Source organism: Heloderma suspectum, chromosome 4, assembly GCF_057233095.1.
Source record: "Heloderma suspectum isolate Gila_16-S chromosome 4, 16-S_ref, whole genome shotgun sequence".
Taxonomy (NCBI): Eukaryota; Metazoa; Chordata; class Lepidosauria; order Squamata; family Helodermatidae; genus Heloderma; species Heloderma suspectum.
The window spans coordinates 59,211,572-59,229,147 of NC_139461.1; the positions used below are offsets into that span (position 1 = coordinate 59,211,572).

General features: G+C 40.3%; 2 protein-coding genes across 7 annotated transcripts in view; one reads left to right on the forward strand and one right to left on the reverse strand.

The window, feature by feature from the left end:
- Nucleotides 1-14,106, forward strand: part of ARFGEF1 (ARF guanine nucleotide exchange factor 1) — an 84,813-nt gene extending 70,707 nt beyond the window's left edge. For both annotated transcript variants that reach the window (XM_084849358.1, XM_084849357.1), the window contains exons 30-39: nucleotides 1,506-1,635; nucleotides 3,743-3,878; nucleotides 3,961-4,099; nucleotides 4,833-4,905; nucleotides 5,439-5,568; nucleotides 7,940-8,079; nucleotides 8,778-8,946; nucleotides 9,927-10,065; nucleotides 11,225-11,342; nucleotides 12,526-14,106. In XM_084849358.1, coding sequence (XP_084705484.1) covers nucleotides 1,506-1,635; nucleotides 3,743-3,878; nucleotides 3,961-4,099; nucleotides 4,833-4,905; nucleotides 5,439-5,568; nucleotides 7,940-8,079; nucleotides 8,778-8,946; nucleotides 9,927-10,065; nucleotides 11,225-11,342; nucleotides 12,526-12,690 — 1,339 coding nt within the window. In that variant the 3' untranslated portion in view covers nucleotides 12,691-14,106. The remainder of the gene's footprint in view (nucleotides 1-1,505; nucleotides 1,636-3,742; nucleotides 3,879-3,960; nucleotides 4,100-4,832; nucleotides 4,906-5,438; nucleotides 5,569-7,939; nucleotides 8,080-8,777; nucleotides 8,947-9,926; nucleotides 10,066-11,224; nucleotides 11,343-12,525) is intronic.
- Nucleotides 14,107-15,907: 1,801 nt separating this feature from the next.
- The window catches only part of CSPP1 (centrosome and spindle pole associated protein 1), a 97,048-nt gene continuing 95,379 nt past the window's right edge, over nucleotides 15,908-17,576 (reverse strand). For all 5 annotated transcript variants that reach the window (XM_084849362.1, XM_084849361.1, XM_084849360.1 and 2 more), the window contains one exon: nucleotides 15,908-16,748. In XM_084849362.1, coding sequence (XP_084705488.1) covers nucleotides 16,522-16,748 — 227 coding nt within the window. In that variant the 3' untranslated portion in view covers nucleotides 15,908-16,521. The remainder of the gene's footprint in view (nucleotides 16,749-17,576) is intronic.

Below are 17,576 nucleotides of genomic sequence, written 5' to 3' on the forward strand. Positions count from 1 at the left end.
GTGGTATACCACATCATTAGAACTCTGTTACTGCAGTGGTGAATATCTGATCCAGAATGTAGTCTGCAATAGTGTATAGACTCATAGTGGACAGTCCCTGTTTGTATTGGAGGCATGCATGCATGCATACAAGATTCCAGTACAAATAGGGACTGTATACTAATGTTCGTTAGGGAAAGCTCATTTGTATACTCTCCCTAACTTTGTACTGAATGGAGTGGTCTTTGGGGCAATTGTGTGTGTGGGCAAAATGCTTTGAACTGAAGTTATTTGTGGGGGTGGGGAGGTTCTAGGAAGATTTGTACAATCGCTTTTTGTAGTTGAAGCAAACATCAACAACCAAGTGTAACATCCAGATATAGAGCACAATCTAGAGAAGGTTATTCTCATGTTCCATTAAGTCAATGGACTCTTTAAGACAGTGGAACATGCATGAAAAGTTAAGTACTTTATGTTCCTTAGATTTCAATTCTACTTAGGTGTGTCTTGTGCTCAAGTCCTGCGTGTGGGTTCCTGGTCGAAAGCTAGGTGGCTACCATGTGAACATAATGCTGGACTAGATGGGCCCTTGGTCTGATTCAGCATGGCTTTTCTTATGTCGAACTTTTCCTGGATTGTACCAACAGTATGTTAGGAAAATCTTGCAATTCTGTGGCAATACTTCATTTTTTCTGTTAACTTCAAATATTTGAATTTTTGCTCTTTCTCTTTTAATAAAGTGTAGAGTCAGTTATTTTGGTACTGTTTCTAATGAAAATTGGAATTAATTTTTTTTGAGATGGGCATTCCTCTGTATCCAGCAAAAGATGGACTTTGCGTGTCTGTACTCTGTGCGTGTGTGTGTGCGCACATGCGCACATATGCGTGTGCGTGTAAGAAATGTTTCATCCACATTCATAGTTCTCCAGTCACTCATCATACTGGGAAACAAGTGAAATGGCATTTAGAATTTAATTTCAAATGTAGCAAGGGATTATGCCTCATAGCTCTACCCGACCAGATAGCATTTTAGTTAAAGTAGGAACTTTTGGACATTCATTGCTTTACCAAGGGGTAAGATCAAAATTAAATACTACTTTTCAGTTTTTTAAAAATATTGCTAATACCTGGAAAAACTGATTTTTGTTGCAAATTACATTTTACTTGCAATAGTTCATAAGAATTCGCTGTCAACTTTAGAATATAATCATGCTGGTAGAATTTGTGCCCTTACTTCAAATCAAAGCTTTTTATTCTTGTCCTACCTTTATTCCTTTTTTCAATTATGAGAACTCAAGGTGGTACATGTAGAGTAGAGGCGCTGGCCCAGGCCTGCGTACCTTCAGCTCCGTTACTGCATCATATGCCTTCAGACCATGACTGTCCTGTTCAGTATAAAGTGCCCATTCGTATTACTTTCAAAATGCTCCTTCAGGTTTAAAAATAGGTTTTAAAAGTCACTCTAGGAGCTTAGAGATTATAGTTTGCTGTGTTTTCTCATATTTGCCATTTACTTTTTATTCCAGAGGCTTAACGGTTATGTTTGAAATAATGAAAACGTATGGTCATACATATGAAAAGCATTGGTGGCAGGATTTGTTTCGAATTGTCTTCCGGATATTTGACAACATGAAATTGCCAGAACAACAAACAGAGGTAAATATTGCTTGATGACTTTTTTTTTTACTGCTCTAATAGCCTCTTTTGCTCCTAAGTTTCTTCAAGTGCTTCACCCACAGTTATATTATAGAATTGTCATTATTGTATTTAATTCAATACAATAATGTATACAATACAGTAACACCCCCCCCCTCATTTTTCATACCAATCCATGGACTTCTACATGATGTCCTTATTGACAGACTTGAATATTGATGCCCAGGCAGATGGAGTTGACATCTGCACAGTGAACAACAGTGTAGCACCTGAATTAATGCATTTAAAGCCAATCTGAATCAGAGAGGTGAAGCAATCCCATTTCCCTTTAGTAAGCCCAGGAATACATTGTTTCAGGTCAGAGGTAGGCAATGCATGCGCACACAGCCCATGGCTGTTTTTGCTGACTCCTTGATCGTGCAGCTGAAATTGCTGCAGCAGCACTCCCCCCCCCCATGTGATTTTACAAGAAAACAAGTTGGGTGGGGAGCACACACCTTATTTGGAAGCAGAATGGTTCTCCCAGAAGACTCCCAGGGGTGCAATTCTGCTTGTAAGCAAAGCATGTGCTCTCTGTGCACCTTGTTTGCTCCCAAAATCGGGGGGGGGGGGGTGAGGAAAGACAGTGCTGTCACTGTGGCAATTTTGGTAGGGGGTGGGGTCTAGTAGGGCAGTAACCCCTAGAAGTTGCCCACCCTTGTGGCAGGCAATCACACTCTTCCTTTGGACTTACAGTACAAAAGAGGGAGAAAGGAAAGGTTCCTCCTGTGCAAGCACCGAGTCATTACTGACCCCTAGAGGGACGCTGCTTGCGCTGGCGTTTTCATGGCAGACTATAGCGGGGTGGTTTGCCATTGCCTTCCCCAGTCGTGAATACCTTTCCCCCAGCAAGTTGGGTACTCATTTTACCCACCTCGGAAGGATGGAAGGCTGAGTCGACCTGAGCCAGCTACCTGGGATCCAGCTTCCGCTGGGATCGAACTCAGGTCATGGGGAGAGTTTCAGTTGCAATACTGCCATAAAGTCAAATCTGTGCCAATGTAGGTGTCTGTACTTAGTCTCTGTTTCAGTTAAATGTTTACTAACGTTTTACCAATATTCATAGAAACTACTGAAACTTCCATCTTGATTATTTTTCACAATAACAGTATGCTAGTATTCGTAATTGTGATTTTTCCTCATTTAGACAAAACTTCCAATTTCAACACTCCTATAGCTGTAAAAACCATTTTACTAATCAAATATTGTGGCCAAATAGGCCCCAATTTAGTAATAGTTCACAAAAGCCATGAGATGTATTTGAAAATGACCAATTTAATGTAAAAATATGAAACTGTATTAAGTATGACTGATTGCAGTATAGGGGTACAACTCTAAAGGGATGTGAGGTTTAAAATAACTTAATCATGTATTTTTCCTTGAAGTATGAATAAAAACTGAATAGTTAACACTTTCTTGCCTTGTCTGATGCATAAACATTGTGTTGCACTAGTATAAGCATTCTCTAGTGCAATGTCAATAACGTATGCCCTGGAAAACATGTCACACCAGCAGATGCTGTTGGCATTGTACTAGAGATCTCTTACATTAGTTCAATTTAATTTACATTAGCACAAGCATCAATAAATTAATTTACATTAGCACAAGCATCAGTAAACAATAATTTACATTAGCACATTGAATACTGCCCGGAGTTGCTGTGGTGGTATTAAATATCAGTTTGACTCAACAAAAGAGAAACTAAAAGTCACCTTGAGGTAATAATGAACTTGAAAGGGATGTAAATTTTTTTTTTATTTTCCCTCTAACTTGCACCTTCATAATCTGTGTATTCTCTGCAGTTGTGTGTGTTTTTATTTGAACGTTCACCGTGGTCATTAGACACCAATTAAAATGAATGGGTGCAGGTGACTGAAACAGTATGTGCCCAAAGTGAAAACTCATTCTCTTGCACCTTCTCTCATCTCTCATGATTTTTAAGCCTCTGACTGCATGTCTGTTTTTAAACACCTTCCAAGCTTCCTGGATTTGACCCTCCAGACTACTTTTCAGCTTCATTTTAAGCTATGTCCTTGATGGTGAGAAGTTTCTTCTTCCTTTTTCCTAGAAAGCTGAGTGGATGACAACAACTTGCAATCATGCACTTTATGCAATATGTGATGTATTCACACAGTATTTGGAAGTACTTAGTGGTGTCCTTTTGGATGATATATTTGCCCAGCTGTACTGGTGTGTTCAGCAAGGTAAGAGTGTACCAAGTTGTTATAGACAACGCTAACAATTTACTCTGTGCAGTACAAACCATTGCCTTGTTTTGTGTTTCAGACAATGAACAACTAGCACGATCTGGTACAAACTGTTTAGAGAATGTTGTCATTCTAAATGGTGAGAAGTTTACCCTAGAAATCTGGGATAAGACTTGCAACTGTATGCTGGATATCTTCAAAACCACTATCCCCCATGCGTAAGACATTTTCCCCCTTTTGAATAATTGGGAGGAGGACAATGCTTGTATGTACACCTTTGTCGTAATATGAGAATATCTATATTTGTCTTACATGGCATTTGTGCAGTCCCACAAATGGGGATCTGTGCATGCAGAAGCTTCTAGAGCACAAGACGCTCCTTGACTAATGCTTTTGGTGCCAATTTCCTTGTTGAAGGGGCATGGAGATTGCCTTATTTACCTGATCAGTGTTTTTTCACAACCATAAAATAAGAAGCTTTGGGTTTCTCTTCCCTTCTGGACTATCAGAGCAGTTTCTCCTTTTTCTTAGTCATTCTGAATGGGATTTGTTCTGTTGCCCTTTGTAAAAGGTGACTTTCTTAATAGCCCAATTAAGCCTTGTTTTTATTTTAAAGTTGAGTGCTAGGGCACGATTGCCTAATCCAGTCATCATAGGCTTTGTCTTGTGCCTAGGAGAAGGCTGTAGTGTCATCACTGTTCTCTCAAAAATTAAATAAGGAAGTGAAGTGAAGTCTATGAGAAAACTTGCTATCTGAGATAAAGATGGACTACCATGTCGGTAAAATTTCATTTTATACCAGTAGCCCTGTTTAAGAAAATTTTGTATAATTTTTGAGTCCCATTTTCTGTTCGTAATGTTATTCAAAATAGGATTACCATTGTTTTTATCTTCAGACATTGAAATGTTATTTCTTTTCAGAACTAAGCTATGTTATTTTCTCTTTTCAAGCCTATTAACTTGGCGACCGATAGGGGGAGATGCTGCTCCTCCATCTCCATCTTCTGGAAGGGAGAAACAGTTGGTATGTTTGCAATGTGAAAATGTCGGGGGAAATACTTTCAAATGTATGTGTTAAAGGTACTTTTGTAAAACAAGAGGGGTATTCCTAGATGAATGTTTTGTTGTAAATGAATATCTGCAGATTTATTTATTTTTTTGTAAATAATAGATGGCTTCTGAGCATATTAGACAATTGGGCTCTTTAATATGTTTATAAACAAATACCATTCTATCCAGTGTATATCGGATATATAAGTCTACAGAGCATTTAAAATGTAATTATGTTCATGGGTAGGTTGAGGATGCTTATAATACAACTAAATAAAGGCTTAAATGTTCTGAAATAGAATAGAATTTAATTGATTTCTGTTTCAGTAGCATTCACACTTAGTTAAGACAATGCCCATTGGGACTTTACTTAACTTCTGGGTTTTGGAGTAAATATGCAAAGGACTGGGCTGTCAGATGGTTTTCTCACAAACGTTGGATTGGTTCAGACACAATTAAAACATTTGTACGTAATGCTAAGCCTGTTCATTTTCTTTCTGTTTTCAGGATTCAGTATCACAGAAATCTGTAGATATCCATGACTCTGTGCAACCAAGATCTTCAGACAGACGTCAGTTTCAGCCTATTGTAGGGCCAGCAGCAAGTGAGGAGGTCAGCAAAAACAAACCTGCAGCAAGTGAGTGTTTTCCTTAAGAACGAAAGTTTGTTCCATAAGTAGAGTTGTTTGATAAAACATGATCATTTGAACAGATAGATATAGGCTGGGATCCAAGGAGTATGGTTGGGTCGTAGTAATACTTCTTTTTATGTAGCAGGCGTTCATCACTTTTTCTCTTCTGACCTGCACCTCTTTATACAGTGTTAGAGACTGCTCCCAAAGTTCCCCGAAGCTTTGGGAATAACTTTTCAGGTGCAGCTGTCTCAAAATGGGTGGAAGGCACTAGGCCAACTGTCTATGCAGACAGTCTTTTTACAACCTTTTGGTTCTTGGGCATGCTCATTTAAAATGTGAATAATAATGTATGCAGTGTTGCTTTAGAATATATTTCACTCAAGTTGCCCATGTCACAATTTCACATTTCTAAAGGATCATACTTTTAACCTTGTACTTGATGAATTAAAAAGTCCATGGCCTTTTGGACTTCAGTTCTTAGTTGAAACTTCATAGTACGCAGATCGGATGGATGTCAGCTTGGCTGAGTAACTTTCAAGTTCAGTTAAATAAATGGCCACGTATGATCAAGGCGGGGATCAAGGCGGTGGTGAACGCCTCCCTTGAGGAGGGAGTGATGCCATCAGCCCTCAAGGAGGCAGTGATAAGACCGCTCTTAAAGAAGCCCTCCTTGGATCCTCAAGTTCTGAACAACTTTCGCCCAGTCTCAAATCTGCCATTTTTGGGCAAGGTGATTGAGCGGGTGGTGGCAGTGCAGTTGAAGGCACACGTGGAAGAAACTGATTATCTAGATCCATTTAAGTCGGGCTTCAGGCCTGGGCATGGGACAGAAATGGCCTTGGTCATCTTGGTAGATGATATGAGGAGGGCTCTGGATAGGGGTGAATGCTCCTTCCTTGTTCTCCTCGACCTCTCAGCGGCTTTTGATACCGTTGACCACGGTATCCTCCTGGACCGCCTGGAGGGGTTGGGCATTGGGGACACTGTATTGCGGTGGTTCTGGTCCTTCCTCTCCTGGAGGTACCAGAGGGTAGCACTGAGAGAGGAGGTTTCGGACCCGTGGCCACTTACTTGTGGGGTGCCACAGGGTTCCATCCTCTCCCCGATGCTATTTAACATCTATGTGAAGCCGCTGGGGGCTATCATCAGGAGGTTTGGGGTGCAGTGTCATCAGTATGCGGATGACATGCAGCTGTACCTCTCGTTCAAATCTTCACCAAGGTTGGCCGTAGAATCCCTGTCCAAATGTCTGGAGACGGTGAGTGGCTGGATGGGGAGGAATAAGCTGAAGCTGAACCCTGACAAGACCGAGGTACTTTTGGTGGGAGACAAGAGGAGGCTGGGGGATGTTGACCTGGTGTTGAATGGGGTATGGCTACCCTTGAATGACCAGGTCCGCAGCCTGGGGGCCATTTTGGACTCCCAGCTGTCCATGGAGGCTCAGGTGTCAGATTGTGAGCCGGACAGCGCTGTATCAACTCCATCTGATACGGCGGCTGCGCCCCTTCCTTCCCGACCATCTGCTCCCATCGGTAGTACATGCCCTGGTCTCCTCTCGTTTAGACTACTGTAATGCACTCTACGTGGGGTTACCCTTGAAGACGGTTCGGAAACTGCAGCTGGTACAGAACGCGGCGGCTTGCCTGATTAAAGGCAGCCGCCGGCGAGATCACATCACTCCAGTGCTGAAGGAGTTGCACTGGTTACCAGTTGTTTTCCGGGCCAAATTCAAGGTGTTGGTTTTGACCTTTAAAAGCCTATATGGTTCTGGCCCACCCTATCTTAAGGAGCGCCTCCAGCAGCACCAGACAGGCCGCTTAACAAGATCAGCCTCGGATGGCCTTCTCTCTGTCCCATCAGCCAGGACAGCTAGACTGGTGGGGACGAGGGAGAGGGCCTTTTCTGTGGTGGCCCCCACTCTGTGGAACTTCCTCCCTAGGGAACTCTGTCATGCCCCCTCTTTAATGAGCTTCCGTCATGCATTAATAACGTGGTTGTTCAGGCAGGCATTTGGGGTGGGTTAGGGTATTTTAGGAAATGTTTTTATTGTAGAATTTTATTGTTTTAAACTGTTCTATTGTATGTTGTACATCGCCCAGAGTGGCTGGGTGACCAGCCAGATGAGCGATTAATAAATTTAATAATAAATAATAAATAAAAAATAAATGATGATCATACTGATTAAGAGGTATTATGGGATACTTTCACTTACTAAATATGCCATAACATGTCTTGACAATTGTATTGCTATGTATCCATTGTATGTATCTTGATAGTTTTAACAAAATACTTTTGACGTTTTACTTAGACCTATAGCAGCTTTTACAATTGCTCAAATTACTACATTTATTTTATTGTCTTTGTTTTTTAAAAGAATTCCCAGATCAGAAGCTGTTTGGTGCTCTGTTGATTAAATGTGTGGTACAACTGGAACTCATTCAAACCATCGACAACATTGTGTTCTTCCCAGCAACCAGCAAAAAGGAAGATGCAGAGAATCTAGCCGCAGCACAGGTAAGTATAGCTGGCTGGTATCAACCTTTGGAGAAGTATTTCCCTTCTCTGGTTTTGGGCCAGAGATACCGTAAGTGGCATGTCTTACGAAGTCTGTACTTTCTGGAGGAAAGTTCTTGGATCCCCACGTAAGCTATCTTAATGAATGCCCATTCAAGTTTTATATAAAACCGGGGTGGGGGAGTACACGCGAGTTGTGTGCTCCGTTTTCCCTGCTTCTGCTGTAATTTTTGAAGTGCCTCCAGTTCAGCCTGACAGTACGCAAAGGGAATGCCTCTTGTAGGTATAAATGTTTCCAGAGTCTGATAGGAATTCCTTCATCTGCTCTTTGGAGCCACTCCATGTGCCCTCCACAGCTACATGGGAGCCGATGGTGGAGATTTGCAGCAAACACCCACATGATGTACCCCACCTGTGTGGTTGCATTGTTCACGTACAGATCCCACGTGGCACTGGCTGCCTGTGAAGGGCACCCTCTTCCTGTCTTTTGGCGGTCTAACACAAGTGTAGCTAGACATCAAGTAACAGCGTAGTTCAGACTAGTAAGACCTCAGAGAAAAAAGAGTAATACAACTGTAAACAGTTTTCTCCATTTCATTGCTGTGAGTTACTTAGATAATGACAGGGATTTATAGGAATCATAATGATACCAAAAATGGCTTACTATAGTGAATGCTAATTCCTTTTTTTTTCTTTAGAGGGATGCAGTAGACTTTAATGTTCACGTGGATACACAAGATCAAGGAATGTATCGCTTTTTAACATCACAGCAACTTTTCAAATTGTTGGACTGTTTGTTGGAATCTCACAAATTTGCTAAAGCCTTCAATTCAAATAATGAGCAAAGAACTGCTCTGTGGAAAGCAGGTAAGTCTTTATGAAGGACTTTCAAAAGAATGTTACAATGCTGTATTTTTATATGGCTGCAGTAAATAAACATTATGTAGAAACAATAAGTATAGCATTGGCTACAGCAATAGCTGTGGTGGTAGCAGAACAAAAGCTCCTCTTAGAACTCATGTCTTTTAATGTATACAGCCCAAGGATTCCCTCTGCTTGGATTTTAGAGGAACATATTCTGGATTAGCCATTGGTCTTTCTTATTCAATATCCTGTCACTGTCTGTGGTTAAAGATTTAAAACCAGTAACAGTTTCCAGAGGGCTACCCGTATTAGTTTGTAGCAGCAAAAATCCTGAAAAGTCTTTTAGCACTTTAAAGTCTTAACAAATTTATTATGTTACAAGCTTTCATTAGATGCATGAAGTGTTATATTTATTTATTTATATACACACGCACAAGCACTTCATGCATCTGAGGAAGTGGACTGCAGCCCTCGAAAGCTTATGCCATGATAAATTTGATAGTCTTTAAGGTGCCACAAGGTTCTTTGGGTTGTATCCAACATTACACTAGTAGAGAAAGTACAAGACAAGGCATTGTTCTCCTAGCAGTTGAGCATGTGTTAGGGGAACAACGGACACAAGCAACACACAGTTTAATGAAGTAGTGAGTTGTGGAACAGCTTGCACAAGCAGAATCAAAGTATTGGATTTGACACTTGTGCAAGGATGACAGTGGAGCTTCCACAAGTGGTAGCAGCTTTGTGCTAGTGGAATGACACAATTGGATACAATCTTTTGTGGTTTTTAAAAACTCAGGGTAATAATATAAGCCTCTTCACTCCCAATCTTTTAGGGTTTAGGTAGCGTCCTAAAGGGTGCTATGAGTTACCTATGAAATAAATAGCTTTTTCATCCTCATTCTTTCTCCTGCCCGCACACATTATTCCGAAGCAGGCTTTCAGAAAAGGTTAGCTACATCTAAATAATTATAATTTTTTGGCAGGTTTCAAAGGAAAATCTAAGCCTAACCTGTTGAAACAGGAGACAAGTAGTCTTGCCTGTGGGTTACGCATTCTCTTCCGTATGTATATGGATGAAAGTCGCAAAGAGGCATGGGAGGAAGTGCAGGAGCGACTACTAAAGTAAGGATGTGTGCACAGGCTATGTTGGCCCGCACAGTACTTTCAAAATAAAAAAGCACACTGTTGAATTTTGTTGACTGTAAATGTGTAGAATAATTTGGTCAAAGGGATAAATGTGGTAAGAATAAATATTTGTATTCCTGGCTAATGTGCTTTTGTCTGGTGCAATAACCTGTGCTCCCTTCAGCTCCCTTCCATAGGGAGGTTATGGAAGTCATAGTAATCCAAGCACGTGAATTATTCTGGATACTCACCTTTCCTTGCATAATATGTGTATTACTAGCATAAGGCCTTACAAGTGCACCATATATTTATGGTAGTAATTCCAAGGTTATGCCATTCTTCTAATTATATGCGGGGGGCTGCAGGGAAGGTGACTTTCCTGTCCTGTCCTTCCTCCCAGCAGCCCCTCTGAAAAGCCTCTCCCAAGAGTTGGGGGACCCTGCTGAATGGGGGGGGGGCCTGTGGTGCAGGAGGATCACCAAAAATCAGACAGAGGCTAAGCCCTCCCCATTCAGCAGGGTCCCTTGGGAGAGGCTTTTCAGGAGACTGCTGGAGAGAGGTAAGAAGTCACCTTCCATTGGTTTTTCTATGGGTAAAACCCTTTGTTGTTAGGAGTAATTTGCTGTTGCCATTCAGCTGGTTTGTCTGGTGATCCTGTGAACCAACATCTTCTCTCTCTCTCCCTTCCCATTACCCAGCCATATCTGAACATCATTAATTGCCAGCATTCACTGCACATTCCCCCTTATTTTCTCAGTGTCACTACCCTTTTTGAAATATAACCACCCATTTTATGTGATCAGCAAATCATTCAATTACAGTTGTTCCACAGGATCACTGGCTGCACAATGTGGCTCCTTTAAATCCAAGTCCATGAAGATTGTGTCACGTGCGGAGTTGATTTGTATTTGCCCACTAAATAAACCCACTCCCCATCTTTAACTAAACTATGTGGAACCTACAAAGCACATTGTCCTATGAAGTTGCCTTGAATGTGTCTGTATGGAGGGGACTACTTGGATCCCCTTTTTGAACTTGCTGCTTTTCTGATATAGGCTTCTTTTACCATTTATTCTGGCTATAATGAAGTCACATCTTCCGTAACAAACTGTTTACACAGTTAAACTTTCATCTCCTGTCGGCATGTTCTTTGCAGTGTCTGCAGTGAAGCTCTCAGTTACTTCCTTACTTTGACATCAGAAAGTCACAGAGAAGCATGGACTAGCCTGCTACTTTTATTCTTAACGAAGGTCCTGAAGATAAGCGATGGTCGGGTAAGTAAGATTCCTGAATGGTAAGGAATGTTGAAGGCCTTGTAGTGGGACACTTTGTGAAAACAGGGAGGGGTGGATTTTCTTCAGTCTGCTCATTAATTCAGTTCTCCTAGTTTCATTGTGGATTGGTCCCTCGCTCACCTCCACAGCCTCGGTCATATTCCCTCTGTACACACACACGGGAATTGAAATAATGACATCTTCGTTATTTTATTTGTATTTTTTAATTTGTATTTTTCCCCCTCAAATTTGGTGCCCCATTTAACCTGGCACGGAGGATGCATCATGATCAATTTCAGCTTGCTTAGGTGGCTTTCCCAGCCCCATTTTGCATCTGACGCAGCCCTAGACTGATTTTAGAAATTGGTCTGAAAATGGACTTTATAATTCAGTGCTGGAATCTGGGTTTTCGCAGCAACTCTAGTGAAAATGTAACACAAATATAAATGATAAAATAGCACATAATGTCTGCTGATACTTTGTCAACGTTCTGGCTGTAAATTAGTATCCCATCATAAGGAACATAAAATGTGCACTGAGAATTACCACAAACCATCAAAAGGCAAGGTTATGATAGTGATGAACATAAGAAGAGCCAGCCGTGCTGGATCAGACCAAGGGTCCATCTAGTCCAGCATTCTGTTCACACAGTGGCCAACCAGCTTCCCGCAGGAAACCCACAAGCAAGACAGGAGTGCAATAGCACCCTCCCACCCATGTTCCCCAGCAACTGGTGTACATAGGCTCACTGTCTCTGGTCCTGGAGGTAGCACATAGCTATCAAGACTAGTAGCCATTGATGAGAAACATAAGGACACTGATAAAATAAGAGTATTGGGAGAAGTTCTTGTGTGTACATCTTAGAATGTTGTGCCTCTCGCCCAACCCCCTTCCTGGCATTTTGAGAGCAAATAAGTGTAACGTGCCTCTGAGAAAGACTAATAGAATTGCTTTGATCTTTTCAGGACTTGTTCAGCCAGAATTAACCACCCAAATTAGAACCAGCTTGAGACTCCTCCCCTCATTTCAATTTTGCTATTATCTTCTTTTTCACTTTGGAATGAAGTTATATTACACCCATTGCATATTCTATAATGTCACTAATTGCTAGAATTACTAATTTAGTGCATCTGCTCATGCCAAGAAGTTGATGCCTAACATCTTTCTTCTTTTTTCCCAACAGTTCAAAGCTCACGCATCATTTTACTATCCCCTCTTGTGTGAAATAATGCAGTTTGATTTGATTCCTGAGCTGCGAGCTGTTTTGCGAAGGTTTTTTCTACGGATTGGAGTAGTTTTTCAAATATCCCAACTACCAGATCAAGAGGTGGGAACAGCCAAGCAGTAGAAGCATGGCTAAAGAAACAAAGGGCCAAGTAAACTTGCACTGGATGTCCATAAAACGTTTTCCTCTATATGGCAGTGTGCATCTACGGGTTCGCAATACAGATTAAAACTGTAATTTAGGCTTGCAACACTCTAGTTCTCCAGTGGATTTCTCTCTCTCCCTCTCCTGGCTTGTGTTAAGCATAGAGCCAGTTTTAACACAGTCTTATTTGCCAGCCTGGACTGTGATATCCTCTTACTTTCCTAGGCAATGATATATATCAAAAGCTGTTTATGATGGGTGTGAAGATGTACCCAAAGAACTAACACATTTAAAAAGTTAGAACTTTTACAGAAGTACAACTCAGGAGAGTTGTATTTGAAATAAATGTTCACAGTAAAAGAAATTGAAATATTGCTCATGGTAAGAGATCTAGCGACTATGTGGAATTTTTATTCTGGAAAAAAAAATTTGCACACTCAGGCTGTCTGAGATATAGGTAATCATCCTTCTGTGAAAAAATGTACAGAGATGCAGGTCTGTAATATAAAGTTCTAAACACTATACAGTTCTTCCTGCATTATTTTATTTCTTGTATTTCTTAGAGACCCATATGTTTGTTTACCAAATGCACTAGTCTGGGGTTGAGTTGTGATGGTTTTGGTCTGTATCCTAAAAGTTAGTCTTGCTGACTTTGGTCAAGAGGAAAGACTGAAAAGTCACAGTTGACTTAACTGTTTGTAATATATACCTGTGATAGGGCTTTTAAATATAATAAGCCATCGCAATGATCCTTCAGGACTGGAACTTGAATCACTGCAAACAAGTCTAAGTTTTGTCTGCTGTCACTTTTTTTTTTTTTGGTTGTTTGATGTAGATTTCACTCTGTGTACAGAATTTAATGTTGAATATATTCAAGTAATGAATCTGGCATGGTTTGGGGATGGTTTTAAATTTATTGGAAATGTATTCATACTGTGAATTGTGCTCCGATGGTTAAAGAAAAGATTGTCAAGCATTCTGTCTTACAGTGGATGTAGAAAATTTTTTCAGATGGAAAAATGTATATGGTACAGCTCTGTAAAGTTTTCTATGTAAATTCTGTACAACTTTTCTGTACAATATTGGTTCTCATCTGGCATATTCTAATCAGGTTATAGGTCAATAAAGTTTTTGAATTCTTTCATTGGTGCAATCAAAAACAATACAATATAAAACTACTTGTTTCAATGTTTTAACTTTAAAATCCTTAAGTGTGCCAGGGCAGACATCACCAAGCATTGTGCAACCTTCATACTCTTTGCAATTGCAGGGTTCAAAAACAACCCCAAAGGTGTTGAATGCTAAGGATAAAGCCCTGATAACCACATGAGAGGATGGAATGGGAAAGAATGACTAAAGGAGGGAGAGACAGATATAAAAGTTATAGAATGAACCATCTCATTGTCTGGATCTCATTTACTGGTTCATATACAGAAGCTATTTTTAAATGCTAGTAGGGCCAGAAGAGAATGCTGTCCATAGATATCAATGGGAAAAGCAAAGATTTCAGTGTATCTGGGATTGGGCCACAAGTATGTCTACCCAAACAACCCTATGATGACTGAGTATGCTCAGTGGGCACAAAATGCTGGGTGTTGGGGGATAAAAAAGCAAGTGGGGAAGGTGAATGGAATTGCTGAAAATGGAGGAGGGAACAAGAGACAAATAGATCTAAAAATGTAGAATGAACCAACATTGGCTGGACAGGTCATTTTCTGGTTCACACTAAAACTATTTTGAAATTCCGTGGGCATAGAAGAAAGCTATCTATAGGAATCAGAGAAATCAAAGATTTCAGTGGAGCTGGCATTGTTTCTATATAAAGAAAAGAGGAGCACATAAAGCAGCAGATTTTCTCAGCAATTGTTTTGATTTTTAGCCTTGTCCCCTGGTGGTCATGAGGAGCTGACTGATTTCATGAAGGTTTCCTTCTAAAGAAAGCTTATTGGAAATTAGGAAGACTGAGGATTTGAGCTATGCAAGCCTTCCAGGCATAGGTAGAAAGTGAAAACAAGAGTAAGAACTTCTCTAATTGTAATTTAGATATTACGTTGATGGTAAGATAGAGCATTATAGTAACATTAGTTAAGAGTAATGTTCCTACAGTGATTGTTTCTCTAGGATAGTGGCATAGTAAAAAGCCTCATGAAAAATTGAAATAAGGTAGCTTATTTCCTCTTTTTGAGTACTTTCAATTCCAGTATTCAAGTTGATGCCAAATTTAGTCATGAGTAACTTGTCCTGTTGATTTCAGTGGGCCTCTTTTCTAAGCACAACCAAGTCTGAATCCATGCCTTCATTTTGTTTTCCTACCTGTTGAGGTGCTGCTACTCTTCTCAAAGGAAGGGTTAGTGACCAATGGCTGCATCTATTTTGGGCAAAACAGAGCTCATCTGTGTTTTGGCTAATGATGGTCATGCATGCACATGTGCAACTTGGGAGCAGCAGTGTTTGGCTTAGTGTTAGAATTGCAACTCTGTGCACAAGTCTGGCAGGGTACCATTATCTGACTATCTAGTAGCTGTAAGCAAGGGCTCTCTTTTCCACCCAACTCTTTCCCCCATATTAATGTATTTGGAGTTTGACAGCTTTTTGTAGCGATGGAAACAAAGGGCAAAATCCAACGTAAGTTCTAATTAGAGTAGACCCATTGAAATGAATGAGACAAATAAGTTATGACTACCAAGTTCCAGTCATTTCAGTGAGTTTACGCCAAGTTGGATTTTACCCAAATGAACATACGTTGTAGCTGTGCCTGCAGCCATTCATTTCATGCAGTACTTCTATCCCACTTCTCCTTCCAAAGAAGTCTGAAGGAGGGGATGTGTGTATGTGTTACATATGTATGTAGGCGTGTATATATGCATATAAAAATGAATCTAAGGCTATTTTTTATTGGGTTCATATTTCATAAAAGACAAAAACTATCTATTATATATTATATATATATATATATATACACATACACACACACACACACACACACACACACACACACGAAAAATAACCTTTGATTTATTACCTAAAAAATAAACAACTTTTGTAAATTTGTAAACACTGCCAGCAGTGAGATCCAGGCCAAGAGCTCTTTGTCTCACAAAAAGTGAGGTGTAATCGAGGAGGCTCTCAGCTTTTATTATTAAACTTAGCATGTTTATTTTAAAATGTATTCATCCTCACAAGAACTGCATTCAACTCTTAATAAAAAAGAATTTATTTTGTAATCTTAAAAGCATGACCATAAATACATTTTATAGTATTCACTATTGACATTAAAAAACACACGAAGTCAGTAGCATTTTAGAACAAATGATTGGATAGTGAGCATGTGATAAATTGTACAGCAGCAAAAGTCCTATACAGGTCCCTAAACATCTACTACATGTCTGAGAAATCCAAGCCACAGTACTCCACTCCGTTAAACTCATGACACATTTCACAATCTTGTTGTAGCACTTGAGGTCTGAGGTAATTTTTCAAACAAAAAGTACCAAAAGAGTAAACGGGAAAACCTTGCCTCTGTGCCATTAAACTAGCTGAATATTTGTGTGCTTAGACTAACCTCATGTTTTCAGGGTGACCTAATGCAGGAGTCCCACTTCCAAGTGTGGATATTATCAGTAACGTACTGACAGTTTAACTTTAGAAGATAGAGGATTGCAGCAGTTCGTCATAATCAGCTTTCGTGCTTGTTTACAGGATTTGTTACGTCTCTGCTTCTGTACAGAGCATTTACATTAAAAAAATTAAAAGTGCAATAGTGACAAAACATTCTTTCGAAAGGCACAACTGGCATTACTACAGATTTATTCAGCCATGGGCAGTTGACAGGCCCTGCCAATTGAAGGGTAAGTTCTTCTCAGATGAAAGTTTAGCTTGACTTGACTGCTCAGCCATAAATCGTTTAAGGGTTTCTGATGTCCCAGGTCTCAACCATGGCTCAGTTGCCACTGTGTCAACAGAGTTTGATCTTCTGTCACCTTTAGATGGCAATTCCTTCAGAATATCATCAGCATTTCCCAGTGAAATATCATCAGCTTGAGGAAGAGAAACCAAGTTTAGCTTCTACTTTTACTTAAAAGCACACTATCGGTACAATAACATTTCACTGACCTAGCAAGTTACTTCGGTTTTCAAACATTACAAGAGTCTTCTTCAGTCATGGGTGTTCAGAACAAAAATACGTCAGAATATTTTCTTAATACAGCCAGCGTTGGCTCTTGTCCAACTGAGACACTGAGCTGGATCCAGCTTTTTTGGTGGGAGCATTCCTTGAGTCAAATTCTCCTCAGAAGCTCCCACCAATGGAAATAAGAGCGGAGGCAACCTTTTTCAAGTCACTCCTCCCTCAGCAGTGCCCAGAGGGTCCCCCAACTTTTCAGAGCAGATTTGCAGTGGGGGACATAAGGGACTACATATGGATGGGGTACTCAACACAAACCACCTCCATTCCAGGAGCCCTTCTGTCTGTGGGAGCCAGATTCTGGCTCCAACCCTATGGGTTTCAAATTTTCACTTCGTCCAGTAAGTCACGGGTAAAAAAAAAGTGACTTAGTGGAACAGAGAAGGTGGAGAAATGTTCTAATAAAAGTACGAAGGGGTTTTGAGAAGAGAATACAAGAGAAGCTAGCACTGTGTTCCATGCTCTAACAGATGACAGGAAGTTCCTTCCATTTCCCACACTTCTGTAATATGAGGGGTATTTAGAGGGGAAAATCTATAGAGAATGTAAGGCGGAAAGAGAACAACTGTTGGTGGATTTTAACTGAACATTTTCAAATGTCATGAATCTATTGAAGTTAAAAGCAAATATTATTAGGCTTGCATTTATCCAAAACTAGATCACACAGTTACAGATCATGACA